The 16,405-nt window shown below is 46.9% G+C and overlaps 5 protein-coding genes across 5 annotated transcripts; 4 read left to right on the top strand and 1 right to left on the bottom strand.

Annotated features, from left to right (window-relative positions):
- Positions 1-1,371: 1,371 nt before the first annotated feature.
- Positions 1,372-1,935, top strand: CTAM01_02102 (SAM domain-containing protein; the record flags this gene model as incomplete). Its single annotated transcript, XM_060518141.1, has 1 exon — positions 1,372-1,935. One exon carries the CDS (start codon positions 1,372-1,374, stop codon positions 1,933-1,935), a length of 564 nt encoding a protein of 187 aa, XP_060387675.1.
- Positions 1,936-1,978: 43 nt separating this feature from the next.
- Positions 1,979-3,286, top strand: CTAM01_02103 (VTS1; the record flags this gene model as incomplete). The annotated part of the gene is made up of 1 exon (XM_060518142.1): positions 1,979-3,286. One exon carries the CDS (start codon positions 1,979-1,981, stop codon positions 3,284-3,286), a length of 1,308 nt encoding a protein of 435 aa, XP_060387676.1.
- Positions 3,287-4,561: 1,275 nt separating this feature from the next.
- CTAM01_02104 (RNA polymerase III transcription factor tfiiic) lies at positions 4,562-7,806 on the top strand (the record flags this gene model as incomplete). The annotated part of the gene is made up of 5 exons (XM_060518143.1): positions 4,562-5,722; positions 5,785-6,622; positions 6,678-6,908; positions 6,973-7,317; positions 7,385-7,806. 5 exons carry the CDS (start codon positions 4,562-4,564, stop codon positions 7,804-7,806), a joined length of 2,997 nt encoding a protein of 998 aa, XP_060387677.1.
- An 880-nt stretch (positions 7,807-8,686) lies between these two features.
- Positions 8,687-11,083, top strand: CTAM01_02105 (phosphoribosylamine-glycine ligase; the record flags this gene model as incomplete). The annotated part of the gene is made up of 1 exon (XM_060518144.1): positions 8,687-11,083. The coding sequence occupies one exon, from the start codon at positions 8,687-8,689 to the stop codon at positions 11,081-11,083; it is 2,397 nt and encodes a 798-aa protein (XP_060387678.1).
- A 537-nt stretch (positions 11,084-11,620) lies between these two features.
- CTAM01_02106 (uncharacterized protein) lies at positions 11,621-13,218 on the bottom strand (the record flags this gene model as incomplete). The annotated part of the gene is made up of 3 exons (XM_060518145.1): positions 11,621-11,813; positions 11,897-12,902; positions 12,969-13,218. 3 exons carry the CDS (start codon positions 13,216-13,218, stop codon positions 11,621-11,623), a joined length of 1,449 nt encoding a protein of 482 aa, XP_060387679.1.
- Positions 13,219-16,405: the final 3,187 nt, after the last annotated feature.

Below are 16,405 nucleotides of genomic sequence, written 5' to 3' on the forward strand. Positions count from 1 at the left end.
GGGAAACGAAGAAATAACGGGGGCCACAGGAACTTGGCTGATAGTGAGCATGCTGTCATTGGGGATCATTGGTACATTCCCGACGGGGACGTGTGGCCATATCTACTCCTCTCGGTGCGATCAAAGCTTGCCGTGCCCTTTCCAATACTTTCGAGGTCGGATACCTACCTCAAGGTACTCCGTCCGATCTATCTGAGGTAACTACCTACCTGAGATCAGAGGTCTCAGAGGCGGGCCCCATGCTGTACGGCGTGCGAGGCACCCTGCCTTACCTCAGGTGGTAAGGTTGAATAACTGCACCAACCCGGTGACTAAGCAGCGACCACGCCACGTTGCTGAACCCTTCTTTCCCTCCTCTTCCCGCTTGCCAGCCGTGGTGCAGTGCAGTACATGAATGAGTACCTCTCCTGCAAATTCGAGAAGCGAATTCCGTTCCCCTTTTGTTCCCACCACCCCCGGGTAATACTTTCAGACGACGCCAGCCTTGAATATCGTATTACCTACCTGCCTGGAAGCAGCATTTCTTGAATAATTCCTGCCCGCCTGCCAGAAGTGCATTACCTTTGTCATCCCGCTCCCACCACTCCCAAGATTCCCCGGCTCCGTTGTCGTCGCCCGCGCCCCTCGCTGCGGTAGAGCACACGGAAAGCAGAACAAAGCACAACGCGACTCGCCTCGACTCCCATATCAGCAGCTTCGGCTTGCGCCACCGGCTACTGTCTCTTTCGGACCCTCCTCTAGACATTCAACCAAACCCCAAAATTCTGGCCCGATAACCAGACCCTGTCATCCGTTCGGAGAGACATGTGTTAAGCAGCAGTTCCTCATTAGAATTAATCCCCGACTCCTTTGAGGTCAGCAGGTTTCTGCAGGAGCTTTGGGCAGCGAATACGTACCCTACGATTCACTACTCGCGCCGTCTGAGCTCTGCCGCAGCCAGAGACACGAAAAAAAAAAAAAAAAGAACAGGCCGTTCGGGGCTATTGTCTTCACTTGAACGAACCAAGTCAACAAGTCCCTTTGGATCTCTTGACAGGCGAGCGTGTGATCGCTAACGTGGATTTACACCGTTTGCTGCTGTAGCTTCTCTCCGTCTCTCCCACTCTTGATTCAAATCACAGAGTCACAGAGGCTAGGCTTGTTTGCTGATTCGATTGACGTTACCGTCATTCGAAATCTCGAAACAGCGCTGGTCCCTCCTTGCCCGGGCCGACCCCCCTTCCATCATCACACAAAGACACGACACCCTTCACTGGTCGTCGGCATCGTTTCATCTGCCACCTGCCAATTTTCTACCGTCTTCACGACATCAACTTCGCCGCCGTTACCAGCGCGATTCCTACCTCGCTATCATTGCGCTGTCTGTCGACAATGCTCAATATGTCTGGCAGTCACATTGCGGGCAACCGCAACAGCACCCCGGAGGCCAACACAAACCCGTCTCTTCGCCCCCCCTCCTCGAGAGTTATGGGAGCCAACAGCCACCTTCGAGCTTCTGCCGACATGGCTGCGCTCTCCAACGCATCTCCCTCGAGCCGGATCCGCCCGTCGTCCGACTTCTACGGCTCTCAGCAGGGCCAGGGTCATAGTAACCCCGAGGCCGATCCCCAAGACAAGATCGCCCAACAGTGGATTGCCGATATCGACCAGTACGAGACGACTTTGGAAGAAATGGCCGCTGCTACTCTCGACCAGGACTTCAAGGACGAACTAAGTGCTATTGAGCAGTGGTTCAGGGTCCTCAGCGAGGCCGAGCGCACTGCTGCTTTGTACGCCTTGCTGCAGCAGACCACCCAAGTGCAGATTCGGTTCTTCATTCAGGTTCTACAGCAAATGGGCAAGAACCACCCCATGTCGGGCGTCTTATCCCCGGCCAACTTCGATAAAGGCACGAATGATTACACGCTTCTTACTATCCTGCTGTCCTTCGGCTAACGTGTCTATTCCAGATCCAATGTCGAACCGCCTGAGCGACGCCATGAACAAGCTGAATGTTGATTCGTCCAGGAACTCCCTCGCCCGCCCTACGAGCACTGCCACCGGCAAACGGCAATCGGGACTTGATCCTTCCACCATCAATGCAATGTTTCCTGACGCCGCCGCAGCCATTGCGACCGAGAAGGCCAAGTTCACCCAGCAGACGGGCAACCCTCCCTCGTCCAACCGCAACAGCGCTGTAGGTGATTCTCGGCAGTCTATGGCTGCTCCGACAATCGCGGGCCCTGCCGACAACCATGACTCCAATGGTCAAAACCAGTGGACTGGAGGCGATCAATCGGTTCAGGGATCTAAAGCTCCGGGTGGTCAAACCCCGATGGGTCAGTTTGTCCAGCCGCCCCCGTCGAGTGGTTTGAGGTCTCCTCGCCCGCCTCAGATCTCGGGCAACCAGAATATCCAAAACACCACTTTGACGACCAATGACAAGCCGGCAGACCTCCCTCTCCTGTCCCCCTATAACCCGAGTGGTGGTAACTGGGCGTCGATGGTCAATACTCCGCTCGTGGCGAATTTCAACGCCAATACTAGCGGTACGCAGGCCGACATGGTCGCAAATGCCACCGCGATGAAACTAGCAGCTTTGTCGACCGTTAACAATCGCTTCGCTCTTGATGATGTTCGCAAGTATCGCCGTGCCCGATCCAACGATGCTCCAGGTGCTCCAGGCCAGCAGGGTCTGCCTCAGAATGCGCAGATTCCCAATACCAACGTGGTCATGATCAACGAGCACGGCCAGGTGCTTAGTCGCGAGCAGATGATTGCTTTGCAGGCACAAAACATGGGCTTCGGCCAACATCGATCTCGACCCAGCTCGCCTGGCATTGCCATGCAGCCCGGAGGCTTCGGGCCCATGGCTTTCGCTTCTCCGCAGAACAATGGGTTCCTCAGCGCCTATGATGGCGCCTCTCCTCTTCTCAACAACGGCATCCCTTCAGTCAACGTGGGCCAGCTAGGTGTAGGAAACCACGAAGGTTACCTTTCAGACCACTCCGATATGGTCCGTGGCCGATCTCCCCGAGGTCGTAGGGGTAGCTCAAAGCCGCCTGAAGACCCGACAGACCCGACCCTTCTTCAGGATATTCCCAGCTGGCTGAGGAGCTTACGGTTGCACAAGTACACTGAAAATCTCAAAGACATGAAGTGGCATGAATTGATTGAGCTCGACGACAAGGCGTTGGAGGATCGTGGAGTCAACGCCCTCGGAGCTAGGAGGAAGATGCTCAAGGTTTTTGAGCAAGTGAAGGGTAGGTACTTTTCCGAGCCAGCTTTTCTGCGGCACCAGCGCTAACGCTATGTGAACAGAGGCCAAAAATGATGGTAAGATTGCTTAAAAAGGGATTTGACGGTTGATGCAAGGAAGATGTGTGCGCTGTTCTTACCCCTTTTGCCACACCAAGGACACACAGACACATTTAACCATTCACGCGCCCACAGGCCCAGTGGCCTCAATGTGTTGTTGGATAGACAACAAGCATAGTAAGGGGGTATAAGCATGAAAAATTGCGGGTGTGTATCTAATCAGTGGTCCGGAGGGTAGGTAAACCTCTACCAAGGGTCAGTTTTCGCTCACTCTGTGCTTCTGTACATATATAAGAAGATAACTTTACGTGTCCGGCTGCGCGCAAGGAAGCGCCTCCATATTTACAACGCGTGGCTGATGATTGTTCGTGAGGGTCTTTAATGGATCTAAAACTCAGTCGCATCGAGAAGGAGCGATCATGTCTTCGAGTGGCTACTCGCGTCGATTGTGTTAGAGTTGAATATCCGTTCTAGAACATTATCTTATCTGGATCTGCTGATCAGCGATTGTGCCACATGATTGAGTCGATTCCCTGTGAAAAGGGGGTATCGACATACACCGACAAGAAATTAAGAGTGCCATTTGCTTCAGAGGTCACATTGTTCACTAGCATTGTTACTCGCCAGAGGGGGCAAAAAAGCTGTTAGGCGAGGAGGATATGTCAAATTTACCTTAAAAGCTGAGTGGGGAACTTCGTAAATGCAAAGGTGAGGTAATTGGGTAGATACCGCGGTGCACGTACCGTTACCTTTCTTTCTGCCTTTTCCGGGATGCTTGATCAGCTTCATACTTTGCAGCTGCGACGACCTCTTCTTTCTAACTCTTGCCTTTCTGAAAGCTGTTGTGCACTTTCGGTTTCGGACACACTAGCCTGCCCAAATCTTTCGGCTACAGCTCGTTGCCAACGGCATGGTGGCGTTTCCGCTAGAGCCACGAGGCCTGTATTTATCTATCTACATTACTTCGCAGTCAATCCGCCAATTTCGGTCTGCGCGATAAGACGATTCGAAGGGACTGGGTGTTTGTCGACCACACAAGAAAGGTTGGTTATTTCCCGCAGACTCAGCCAACCACATCATCTATCGACAAGATAAATGCTCAGGTAGGAAGTTTCTAAACCGATTTTGCCGACACAGCTATTCCTGAGCGCTCTTGTCACTTGCAATCCTAACCTCTTTCAGCAGATCATTGCCCTCGCACAGCAAATGGTTCTGAGCCTTTCCGGCTCATCGAAATCGGATTATTCCGTCTAGCTCTGCCATCATGGATTCAACATGGAAAGAAGTCGAGGCTGCGAACCTCGAAGACAATGCCCATGTCGATGACGACGATGATGATCTTGTATCGGATGCCGATTCAGATGAGATGGAGCTCCGAGGCGATATCGCCAAGTATGAACAGTCTGTACGAGAGTTTCTCTCTTCACATCACACTACTGGGGCCAGCGCTGGCGCTGGCATTGATGGCGATGACGGAGGATTGAGGAGGGCACCGCCGATATCAAGGAGCAAACATGCTTCGCGCTCCATCCGAGGTCCCAGAAAGGCTGCTGAGCCTAGAGGCGACATCAAGCTTCGTCTTGCGGGAGTGAACCAGGCGTTTATGAGTGGGAACTATGCCCTCGCTCGGGATCTTGTATTCGAGATCATCAGAATCAATGCCGAAACTCATCAGGCATGGACCGTCCTAGCATCCATTTTCCGGGAAGAAGGCGCGAATGACCAAGCGTTGATGGCTATGGTCATTTCTGCTCATCTGAGGCCCAAAGACTTCGCGGTGTGGATGGATTGTGCGTCCTTTGCCATGAGCCTTGCCGAAGGCGGTCAGGAAGGCGCTCTCAAGACCGCCCTCATGTGCTATTCATCTGCAATCAAGGCTCAACCAACGAGCCTTGAAGCTAGACTAGGTAGAGCCGAAGCCAGTCACCGCCAGGGCTTCTTCTCCCAGGCTATAACGGAGTTCACCTACGTCATTGAGCGCCGCCCGCTGGACATAGATGTCGTTCGACGATTGGCAGAAGCCTGCGCCGACTCTGGAGGCATGGAAGATGTCCAGAAGGCTGTCTCGGCTTACAAGACGTACTTCGCACATGCACGAAGTATTGAGCAGGAAGCAGGGGGGGAACTATCATGGCACGACATCGGCATTTATGTGGAGCTCTTTGCCTGCGCTGGAGACTTCGCAAACGCCATTGCAGATCTCAAGTCGCTTTCACGCTGGCTGCTCGGACGACCAAACGACCAACTATGGGATGCTTGTTTCGATGACAGGGAGTGGGATCGCGATCATTCTCGCCGTGTCCAAATCCCCTCTTTCGACCCTTCTGCCTACAATATGTACACCTATGGCATGGGATTGCCTCTGGAATTCAGGGCCCGTCTTGCTCTATACCGGCTGAAGATCCGAGACGACGAGGAATCAGATGTATGTATACTGCTGTCTTCCAGTGGCGCAAGATGCCTCAGCATTTACTGATACCCTGCTAGCTCCATCTACAGTGGCTAGATCCAACTGAATCTGCCACGGCTACCGCTATCGAGGACTTTCCCTACCTTGTTCGAGATATTGCAGATGAACTCTGCGCCGCCCAGCGCTACCAGGAGGCACTAGATTACTACGAACTGCTGCGACATTCTGTATACGGGCAAGACGCGACCCTACTGCTTCAACTCGGCCGCTGCTACCTGAGGAAATCCGACAACGTTGCGGCAGAAGACTGCTTTCTCGTGGCTATTCAGGTCGACGAGACTAATATCGACGCCCGTTATGAACTAGCTACGATATACGAAAAGGCAAAGGAAGAAGAGGAGGCTTACATTCTCGTGACTGAAGCGATTGCTCTTCAGGGCATCAACGATGAAGGGGGTTTGGCTAGCGACAGCCGTGGAGATATGCGTGGCATTGGAAGTCACCGTTTATCAGGATCTCTAGCCTCCGGTTTGGCTGATGGCGCCAAGTCACGGCGTAGACGGGAGTACAAGCGCCGACCTGCGAACAGCGGAATTGTTCGCCCGAGATATCGCCCGAAGCGCCTGATAGCTCCCGATCAACGGATGCAGGAGGAGCGAGCCCGGGCAGATGAGCTCACAAGGCGATACGAAGTTGTGCGCAGCCTAAAGAAGGAGATTCAGGCAGGCGATCACTCCCTAATCCCAACGTGGATGGCCGCTGCTGGCGATCTTGTTGGCGAGTTTAGATCCTTCAGAAAGTTCTATCCTTGGGACAAATACCTCAAGTTTCTTGGAGCCGCCAATGATGTTGTGTTCAGCGCTTCATCCCGAACTCAGCCTGGCCTTTCTGAACTGGCCGAAAGATTGTCCAAAAGTATGCATTTGATCGCCTCGAACACTGCCTTTGCCCCTATACTAAGTTTCTACAGATATGGCACCATCTCTGACGGATGAGAGGAGGACGAACGTAACGTACGAGGACGACGGCTATCGAGGCATTCCTTTCGGCGAATGGCTCGAACTATTCCTTGACTACGCCATCAGCCTTGCCCTCGATAACCGTGCTGAAGAGGCCTACCAAGTTTGTGAAGCAGCTCGAGATTCCATCGTGTTCGTCAATTCCAAGGATTACATGTTCTTAATCCATGTCGCATGGGCGGGTAGGCCAAATTCTCTCCAATCGTGTTCGAGATGCATGACTGACTCATGGACTGATGGAAACAGCATGCGCAATATATCTTTCTGACGAAGAGATGTGTGTAGCTGTCGCTAGATTCTTTATGAAGGTACGACAGCTAGACTCGGATTCATACCGCATGTTCGCCGCATTGTGCAGACTGTGCCAATCACCGGCGTCATGGTACAATTCAGGACCTGCGCAAAAGTATATCTTACGCCAGATCAAGATCATTGATGCTTCTCACCTTGGTACGGCACAGGCAGATAGGAGCTATGACGTCTCGGTCGGCGATCGTACGAGTACTGGTGAGGCGAAACAGCTCGATACTTGTTTACTGATGCTTTATGGGCATATTCTCTTTACTTCGACCAGCTACACCTTTGCACTGAGTGAGTCAACCCAACGACTGACCTTTTCCCAAAAAGACCTTGGCTGACATGTGAACCCTTGTGCTAGATTACTTCCTCAGGGCACGAACTCTGGATCCACTGAACCCCATGATCAGTCTCAGCGTGGGGCTAGGATACATTCATCATGCTCTCAAGCGGCAGGCCGACAATCGTCAATATCTCATCATGCAAGGGTTCGCCTGCGTATTTGAATTCTGCCATTCTAAACTTTCTGGACCGCCGGAGGAGAAGAGAGAAGCCTTTTTTGGCGTGGCGAGGACTTTCCACATGCTTGGTCTGCATCATTTGGCTCTGGAGTGGTATCGAAAAGTTATTGACGCGGATGCTTCAGATGGTGTTGAGCCACGAGGAAATGCAAGCAGCCGAGATGTGATACTTAATGCGGCATACAACGAGTATGCGCTCTTGATCAGCAGTGGTAGTGTCGACGAGTTGGAGCAGTCTGTTCTACCTCGGCTGGTCCTCTAGTTTCCTACTTAGGATAAACGAAGTGGTGATCCCGCGGTTGAGAACTGACCATGTTGATTCACATCGAAGTGCCACGAGGACAAGTACATTTCTCAAGACTGTATGTTTGTGTTTCTACGCCGATTGGCATGGATTTCGGGTTCTTTGAGTAGAAGAATCCAAGACATAAGATGCCTTATAGCAATCAGCAACAACGAGTACCTAATGCGGTGAGCCACTGATCGTTCGACATCTACCAAAGGTAAGGCAGGCGCCTACCTACCTGAGCAATGTGGCATTCACGGCCACAATGTGCCAATATTGGGGACAGAAAGGGAAGGTGGGGGCTTTTTCGCATTTTGAGCTGGAAATTTTTGCGCTAATCCATTCCAGGCACCTTCTCCAATCAACCTCTTCTCCCCTGCTGGCCTACTCAAATCACCCCGCCCTAGGCCCGATTGGGGTTGGAGGGGCATTCGACCAGGAAACTTTTTTACTTTTTTTTTTTGGCGCGCCGGCGTCGCAACAGAAAACCACTGTTAGCTGCCCCTCGTCCAGGTTTCCCCCTCATACGGTGGAGGTGCAGCAAAGAAACTTTTCACGTCACTGAGTCGCCCGAAAAGTGAATCATCGTCCATCCGTCCGTCATCACCAATGCTCCTATGCACGCATGAGACAGACGGCATATTCTAGTACCCTTCCTCTCAGTATCTTCGGCCCTTCTAACGTCTAGTGCTCATACCTGGACGTTTGATTACGCGCTGCACGTTGGTCACACCCCACTAGATCGAATTCTTAATTTCGTGTCTGTCTGTGCTCGTTATTCTTCTACCTCAAGGCTGATCAAATCCTTCTTCAGGTCCCTCTGTGCTGCTTCTTGTTCTCAATTACGCCCCCCAGCATGACTTCGGCCGATAGTGTGCGCGTTTTGCTCATTGGCAACGGTGGCCGTGAGCATGCGCTTGCGTGGAAGCTCAGCCAGTCACCTCGTGTCGTCTCCATCCTTGCGGTTCCGGGCAATGGAGGTACCGCCACCTGTCCCAAGACCACCAATGTGGAGGATATCGCCGCCGACGATTATCCCGCGCTCGTCCAGCTTGCGAAGGCCCAATCTGTCAACCTAGTCGTTCCTGGCCCCGAGGCTCCTCTTGTCGACGGAGTTGAGGCTTACTTCCGTGCCGCCGGCATTCCTTGTTTCGGACCTTCCAAGGAAGCAGCACAGATGGAGGGAAGCAAGACGTTCTCAAAGGACTTCATGAAAGAGTACAATATTCCTACCGCCGCCTACGAGAATTTCTCCGATTACGGAAGAGCCGTTGCCTACATCGAACAAGTATCCCACAACGTCGTCATCAAAGCCACCGGTCTCGCTGCGGGCAAGGGCGTCATCATCCCCACAACCAAGCAGGAGGCCAAGGAAGCTCTCAAGCAGATCATGGTGGACAAGGCCTTCGGGTCCGCTGGTGACGAGGTCGTCATTGAAGAGTTCTTGACCGGCGACGAGTTGAGCATCCTTACCTTTAGCGACGGCACTCATACTCTGTCTCTTCCTCCCGCTCAAGACCACAAGAGAATCGGAGATGGAGACCAAGGTCCCAACACTGGGGGTATGGGTTGCTACGCTCCGACGACCATTGCTACCAAGGAGCTCATCCGCCAGATCGATGAGGATGTGATCCAGCCCACTATCACCGGAATGCGTAAGGCGGGTTATCCCTTCCGCGGCATTCTTTTCACCGGCCTCATGATCACCAGCCAAGGCCCCAAGGTGCTCGAGTACAACGTCAGATTCGGCGACCCCGAGACACAAACTGTGCTTCCGCTCCTCTCTTCTGAAACGGATCTTGCCGAGATCATGATGGCTTGCACGGCTCACGAGGCCCGCCTTGACTGTGTCGATATCAAGATTGAGGACAAGTATAGTGCCACTGTAGTCGTTGCTGCCGGTGGCTACCCTGGTTCTTATGAAAAGGGAACGCCCATGGTGGTCAACCAGTCAACGTCACCGGATATCACTGTCTTCCATGCAGGAACCAAGCTATCCCCACAGGGCCAACTGCAGACTTCAGGTGGCCGTGTAATTGCAGTCAACGCTACTGCCGACTCCCTGGAAGCCGCCGTGAAGAAGGCGTATGAGCAAGGTCTCACGCTCATCAGTTTCGACAAGATGTACTACCGCAAAGACATTGCCCATCGCGCCTTCCGGTCACAGCAGGGAAAGGAAGCTCTGACATATGCTGGAGCCGGTGTTAGCGTCGACGCGGGCAATGAGTTTGTTGAGAGAATCAAGAAGGCGGTACGCGCCACCAAACAGCCGGGAGCTGATGCCGAGATTGGAGGTTTTGGTGGTGAGCTTGACTTGGCCAAGTGCGGCCTTCAGCTGAAGGATGGCGAACTTCCCGTGATTGTCGGTGCTATTGACGGTGTCGGCACCAAGCTCATGATCGCTCAGCAAATGGGAAAGCATGACACTGTGGGCATCGATTTGGTAGCCATGAATGTCAATGATCTTGTCGTCCAGGGCGCCAGGCCCCTGATGTTCTTGGACTACTACGGTTGCAGCAAATTGGAGATGAGCACGGCTGCTGCCTTCGTCGAAGGCGTGGCAGCAGGCTGCATCGACGCCGGGTGTACACTTGTCGGCGGCGAGACTGCTGAAATGCCTGGCATGTACCAAAAGGATGATTACGATGCTGCAGGATGCGCGGTTGGCGTCATGGTCAACAGCCAAAGACTGCCACGACAAGATGACATGGTCGCTGGAGATGTGCTGCTGGGCCTGGCCTCAAGTGGTGTTCACTCCAACGGTTTTTCCTTGGTCCGCCGCATTCTGGAACGCGAAGGCCTGGCATACACTGACCCTGCTCCGTGGGATGCTGGCAAGACGGTGGGCGAGAGCCTGCTGACACCTACCAAGATCTATGTCAAGAGTTTGCGCGGTGTCATTGAAAATCGCCTCGTCAAGGGCTTGGCTCATATCACCGGAGGTGGCTTGATTGACAACGTTCCTCGCATGTTGCCGGAGCGTCTTGCTGCTGAGATTGATTTGACCAGCTGGGAAATGCCCGCTGTCTTCAAATGGCTGAAGACGGGCGGTAACGTAGAACCATACCAGATGGTTCGCACCTTCAATACTGGTGTGGGAATGGTGGCTGCGGTAGATGCGGCCAACGTTGATGCTACCGTGGCAGCTCTCGAAGCTGCTGGTGAGAAGGTCCTGAGATTGGGACATCTGGTGCACAGGGCTGGCAACGAGGCACACTGCAGAGTACTTAACCTGGACACTTGGACGTCGTAGTCATGAGAAAGAAAAGAGAACGGGAAACGGCAAGGAAAATTGGGATGGGCGTTAAACAAAAGAGATAGTTGAAATATACCACATGAATGCGCGATGAAGCACAATCACCACCAATTAGTATACCCTTATTTGTGCGCATGATGGCCCTGTGCCACGTCCGTCCGCCGTTCGGGAGGCAGCACGTCCAACGACGATGGCTTCCATGGCATTCCGACTATCACGACATATGTTGCCTCACTTTGGGGCCATGGGATCGTCTCACCAACGTCATCTGGCTAGTGTTGACTCCGCTACGTTTTACCGACGTCGCTGATGAATATGCAGTGCCTCTCATCGCATCTTCGGAGACAACCACATCTGAAAGAAACTAGTCAAGTCGCCAATCACAGAGAAACATAACTCCATGTTTGGTACGTAGTCTGGTATTTGGGTATTTCGTAGAAAGTATGGGCAGTCCAAACCTAATAGCAGCCAGGAGTTGAATCCATTTCGCCAGCCCCCGAGTGCACTTCTGTCTGTGCGACCTTGGGTCACTTACTAGGTCGCTGCCTTTGACCCAATTTCCTCCTCTTCAGCATCGCCTAAATTACGTTCGGCGCTGGCTATGTTCTCCTCATGGCTTCCTTCGAGTGCAGACAACACCAACCAAGTGGGAAAGACGCAGAGAACGGTTATACCAAAGTTGAGGCCAATACTAACGAAGTGGTTGGCGTTGCCTTCGGATTGCATACTGTATTTTATAGTCAGTCTCTGAGAATCGTAATGGTGGTGTATAGAGATCCAACGAGTGAGGGAAGTATAGAGGTGACTCACGCCCAGGCAACAGTTTGACCCAAAGCCTCCGTGCCTCTCAGAATACCAGTGTGACGACTCAAGTCCGAAAGATCTGTCGCGTACTGGCCGACAAGCCAGTATAGAAATTGTTGGAAGGCCTGTCCACCAAACTGCCAGAAGAAAACGAGAGCATAGCTCTTTCCGAATCCTCCCTGGAACCAGTCATAAGCAGGCGGTTCACTAGCGTCATAGATCTGTTTCTGTAGCACAGTAGCCCAGATCCATGTGCCCACAAGTACGAAAATTATGGAAACAAATGCAATGCAGCCGCGCCTCTTGATATGGATCTTTTGGTTGTCCAGCAGCGTAGCGATCATGAAGGAGCTGAAGATGCCCGCAAAGTTGGTAAAGAAACTCGAAAACGCCCTCGAGCGCACGGTGAAGTATGTCGCGAGCCACGTGCTCATGAATCCGTTGTAGAAGTAACTTATGAAGAAGGCTGGGAGTAGTAGCAAGATTCTACGGCTGGCAAAGAGCTTCCCAACAGCCTTGAACTCCGCTCCCCATGTCGGAGCCCTCGGTGTGCTGATAACGGTTCCATCTTTGCGCCAGACCTTATGAGCAGGTGATAAACACAGCGCAATGGGAAGGCCAAGGCACATAATGACAATGAAAACGATGTAAGTCGATGACGAGACGGACCCTGTTGTCTTCCGGTTTGCATTGAGGCCCAGGTTAATGGCACCACCCACAATGGGTCCTGCAGCCTTGGCCGTTTGCCAGACAGCGAGATAGAATGCTCGATCTCCGGGAGACGGATAACCGATGATGATTGCGGCCTCGGCTGCCCAAAAAAATCCGGCAGAGATGCCGCAGAGGGCGCTGCCGAATAACATAAACCAAGTGTTGGCACTGACGTTATTCGTATACAAGCCGGCACCGTAGAGCGGGTAACCTATGGCACCCAAAGCAAGCCCATACGGAAGGCCGATACGGTTGTTGACGGCGCCTGCAGCGACACACACGACCGCGAACAGGCCGTATACTTCGTATGGGAGTTAATGGACCAACCCAAGAAATGATACAAAGCTTGTTGGGATGGAAGTCATACCAAGAGCATTGGCTGCGCTGACAGCATAGGGCTCAGCAGCACCACCGGCACCGAGCCCGCCCAGGGCATCCCACATACCAGGGGCTGTGAAGGATACGCCACAAGCGACGACAATTTGGAAAGGTACTGATCGAATAAAAGGCTTGGCTTTGGCGATGGGGCTCGGACTACGGCTCGAGGCCGAGCCGGGTGTTGGAGCAAGACCCGTTTGCCCCGGGCCACGGTCCTGGGTGTGCATAGTTCCGGACATGGTTCAGTGGTGATCAAAGACTGCCCATCTACGACTACCGGTAGTATGCGATATCAAGCTGAACTCTATCGGCCGCAAAGAAAGCTGCATGAAGACAAATTAGGAAAGAGGCTCAAGCCAAAGACTTCCACGTGGGATCTGAGCCTCCAAAGTCTTTTTATCAAGGCATGCTAGTGTAGACAGACATTTCTTTTCTGTCATCATGTCTTATTGTGGGTTGATGGCGCAATCGGATCTATGAGTAAGAGAAATGTTGGAAATGGAGTATTCCCCATAAGTGTGCGAATATGTAGTCACAGCAGGTGTGGTGTGAATACATATACCCCTCGGCCTGCAGATTGGCATAGTAAGTCAAGGCCCTTGATTACGTCCCTTGGACCAGTACTAACTATCCCATCGACTGCGAGATAACGTTAGTACCGTAGATATTATCGCCGTTCGAACTTGCATTGGCCCGTGCCAACCCTATTAGCGGTTTAGTAGAACTATATAACTACCTAATTTGAGTAAATATAGCCGTTATATACTTCAATATAAATGAATATTTTAAATAATTAAATTAATAAGAGCTCGCTATTGAGGCTAGACTTATAATTAATTTAATTTAATAATTATTTTAATAAACTTAATAAATTTAGGCTTTTATATTAAGTTAAGGAATTAATATACCGGCGTTATAAACTGATATACTAACGTTACTCTTATATTAGCATTATTATTTTACTTTTTAATTAGTTTAAAAAAATAGTACCTATTTAAAAAAGTAATAAAAGTAATTATATTATATTATAAAAGTAATTTTATTTACCTTATTATTCGCCTTATTATTAATATTACGTAAGCAAACTATATACTATATTAATATACAATTTCTATAAATTATTATAAGTATTAATTATATAAGCAATACTGCTTATATAAGCTTATATAAGTAATAAAAAGTGCTAAAAAGTAACTAAATAAGCTAGAATTCTCTTAAGACAAAATTACGTACTACGATTATATATTTACTTACGTATGCGCTTATTAATTATATTATAATTAATAAGTAATAGAATATTTTAGTAGGAGGTTTTTATATTTATATATAGGCGTATATTTACTTACTTAGACCTTTTATTAAATAAGTAACTTTTTATATAATAATTTAACTATATTACTCTCTTTATTATAAAACCTCTTTTATATACGCTTATTTCCCTTATATTTATATATTTTTATTTTAGATAAATATTTACTTTTTTATTCTTTTATAAGAATATTCCGTATTACCTCGTTAAAGCTATATATGCTAGATATTAATGATAATATTAAGTACTTAACGCGACTACTTTATAAATTATTTACTTAGCTAAGTTTATTACTTTTTAAATAATAATAGCTTATAATAATATAGTATTAAAAATACCCTCGTTACTATTATTAAAAATAATACTAACTTTATAATATTTACTTTAATATTTTTAATTTTAATTTATATATATATATATATATATATATATTTGATTTTTTTATTCTACTTTTATTACTTACTTAAATAGTTCTCGATATTAATTATATAATATTAATATATAATATTAATACCCCCCGATAGAGTAATCCGCTAGGGCCGTATTATATATTACGTATTAAAGAAAACTAGGTATATTACGCTCTATACTTAACTACTAATTAAAATAATAATTAACTAACTCGACTATTATTTTCTTTTTATTAACTCCCGACCTTCCCCCGCTTTTAGCTATTTAAAAAATAAGCTATACTTATTTTAATATATATAAAACCTCTTAATACTAGTTTATATAAATAATTAAATTTTATATTATATACTCTTTTTTATTAAGGATTAAGAGGCCCCTTATATATTCCCTTATATTTATAATATAGCCCGTATTAAAAGGATTTTTAATTTTATAAAATATAATTTTTAAATTAATATTAATATATTAAATCTTAATACTTATATTAACCTAGTTATTTATAATATTTATATTATTATTTAACTAAATTCCGTATTATTAAAAAGTATTTTACTAATCCTTAAGTATATTTATATTAATTATAATAGTTATAGTATTAAGCTAGTTAAAAAGGGCGCCTAGCTTAAGAAGGGTAGACTTATTAACGAGCATTTTTAAAAAGTTCTAGCTTATTAATTACTAACTATATACTAAAAATAAACTATTTAAATAATAGTTTATATATTAATAAGTTTATTTAATAAGTTTATTTAGTAAATTTATTTAGTTTAAATAAAAAATAGCTTTAAGTAATATTAAAAATAATAAGGATAAAAAAAATCTTTATAAGCTCTAAAAAATAATAAATATTAGCTTATTTAGCCCTTTTTTTAAAAACCTCTATATTACTATTAAAATTTAGAACTTCTATAGTTAAGGGCTACTTCTAACTATTATAGCTAACTATTATAGCTAATTATTATAGCTAACTTCTATTATTAACCTTTTTAACTAGTACTACTACTAAAAAAAGTAGCTTACTTATCCTAAATTATATAGCGGTTTTTATATTAAAATTACTATATTATATTAAATACGTACTTAGGGCATATTATACGTATTATATAATTAAAAAGTATACCGTATTATATAATTAAAAAGTATACCGTATTATATAATTTCCTTTAAAAGTATAATCCTATTAAGGTTAATTTTTTGCGCCTATAAAGCTAGAAAAAAACCACTATATATAATATTAATAAATATTCTTATTATTTTAATAAACTATTTTTTAAAAATTTTCTAACTTTTTAACTTTCCTTTTAATAAAGTTTATAACTATAAATTAATAATAATAATATTAAACAACCGACGCTACTATTTTATAAACTATTTACTTAGTTAAATTTACTACTCTCTAAGTAATAATAACTTATAATAGTATAGTATTAAAAATACCCTTATTATTATTATTAAAAATAATACTAACCTTATTAATATATACTTTTAACTTCGACTTATATATATATATATATATATATATATATATATATATATTACCTCGTTTTTTTAATTAAAATTAAAAAACGCTACTTCCCTTACTATTTATTACTATTAATTTATTATTATTACCCTATTACTATTACTATATCACTATTACTCTATTATTATTACTATTATTATTATTATTAAGTCGTCTATTTATCTTTAAATATATATTATTAAAA

Source organism: Colletotrichum tamarilloi, assembly GCF_030869305.1.
Source record: "Colletotrichum tamarilloi strain Tom-12 chromosome Unknown Scaffold_4.1, whole genome shotgun sequence".
Taxonomy (NCBI): Eukaryota; Fungi; Ascomycota; class Sordariomycetes; order Glomerellales; family Glomerellaceae; genus Colletotrichum; species Colletotrichum tamarilloi.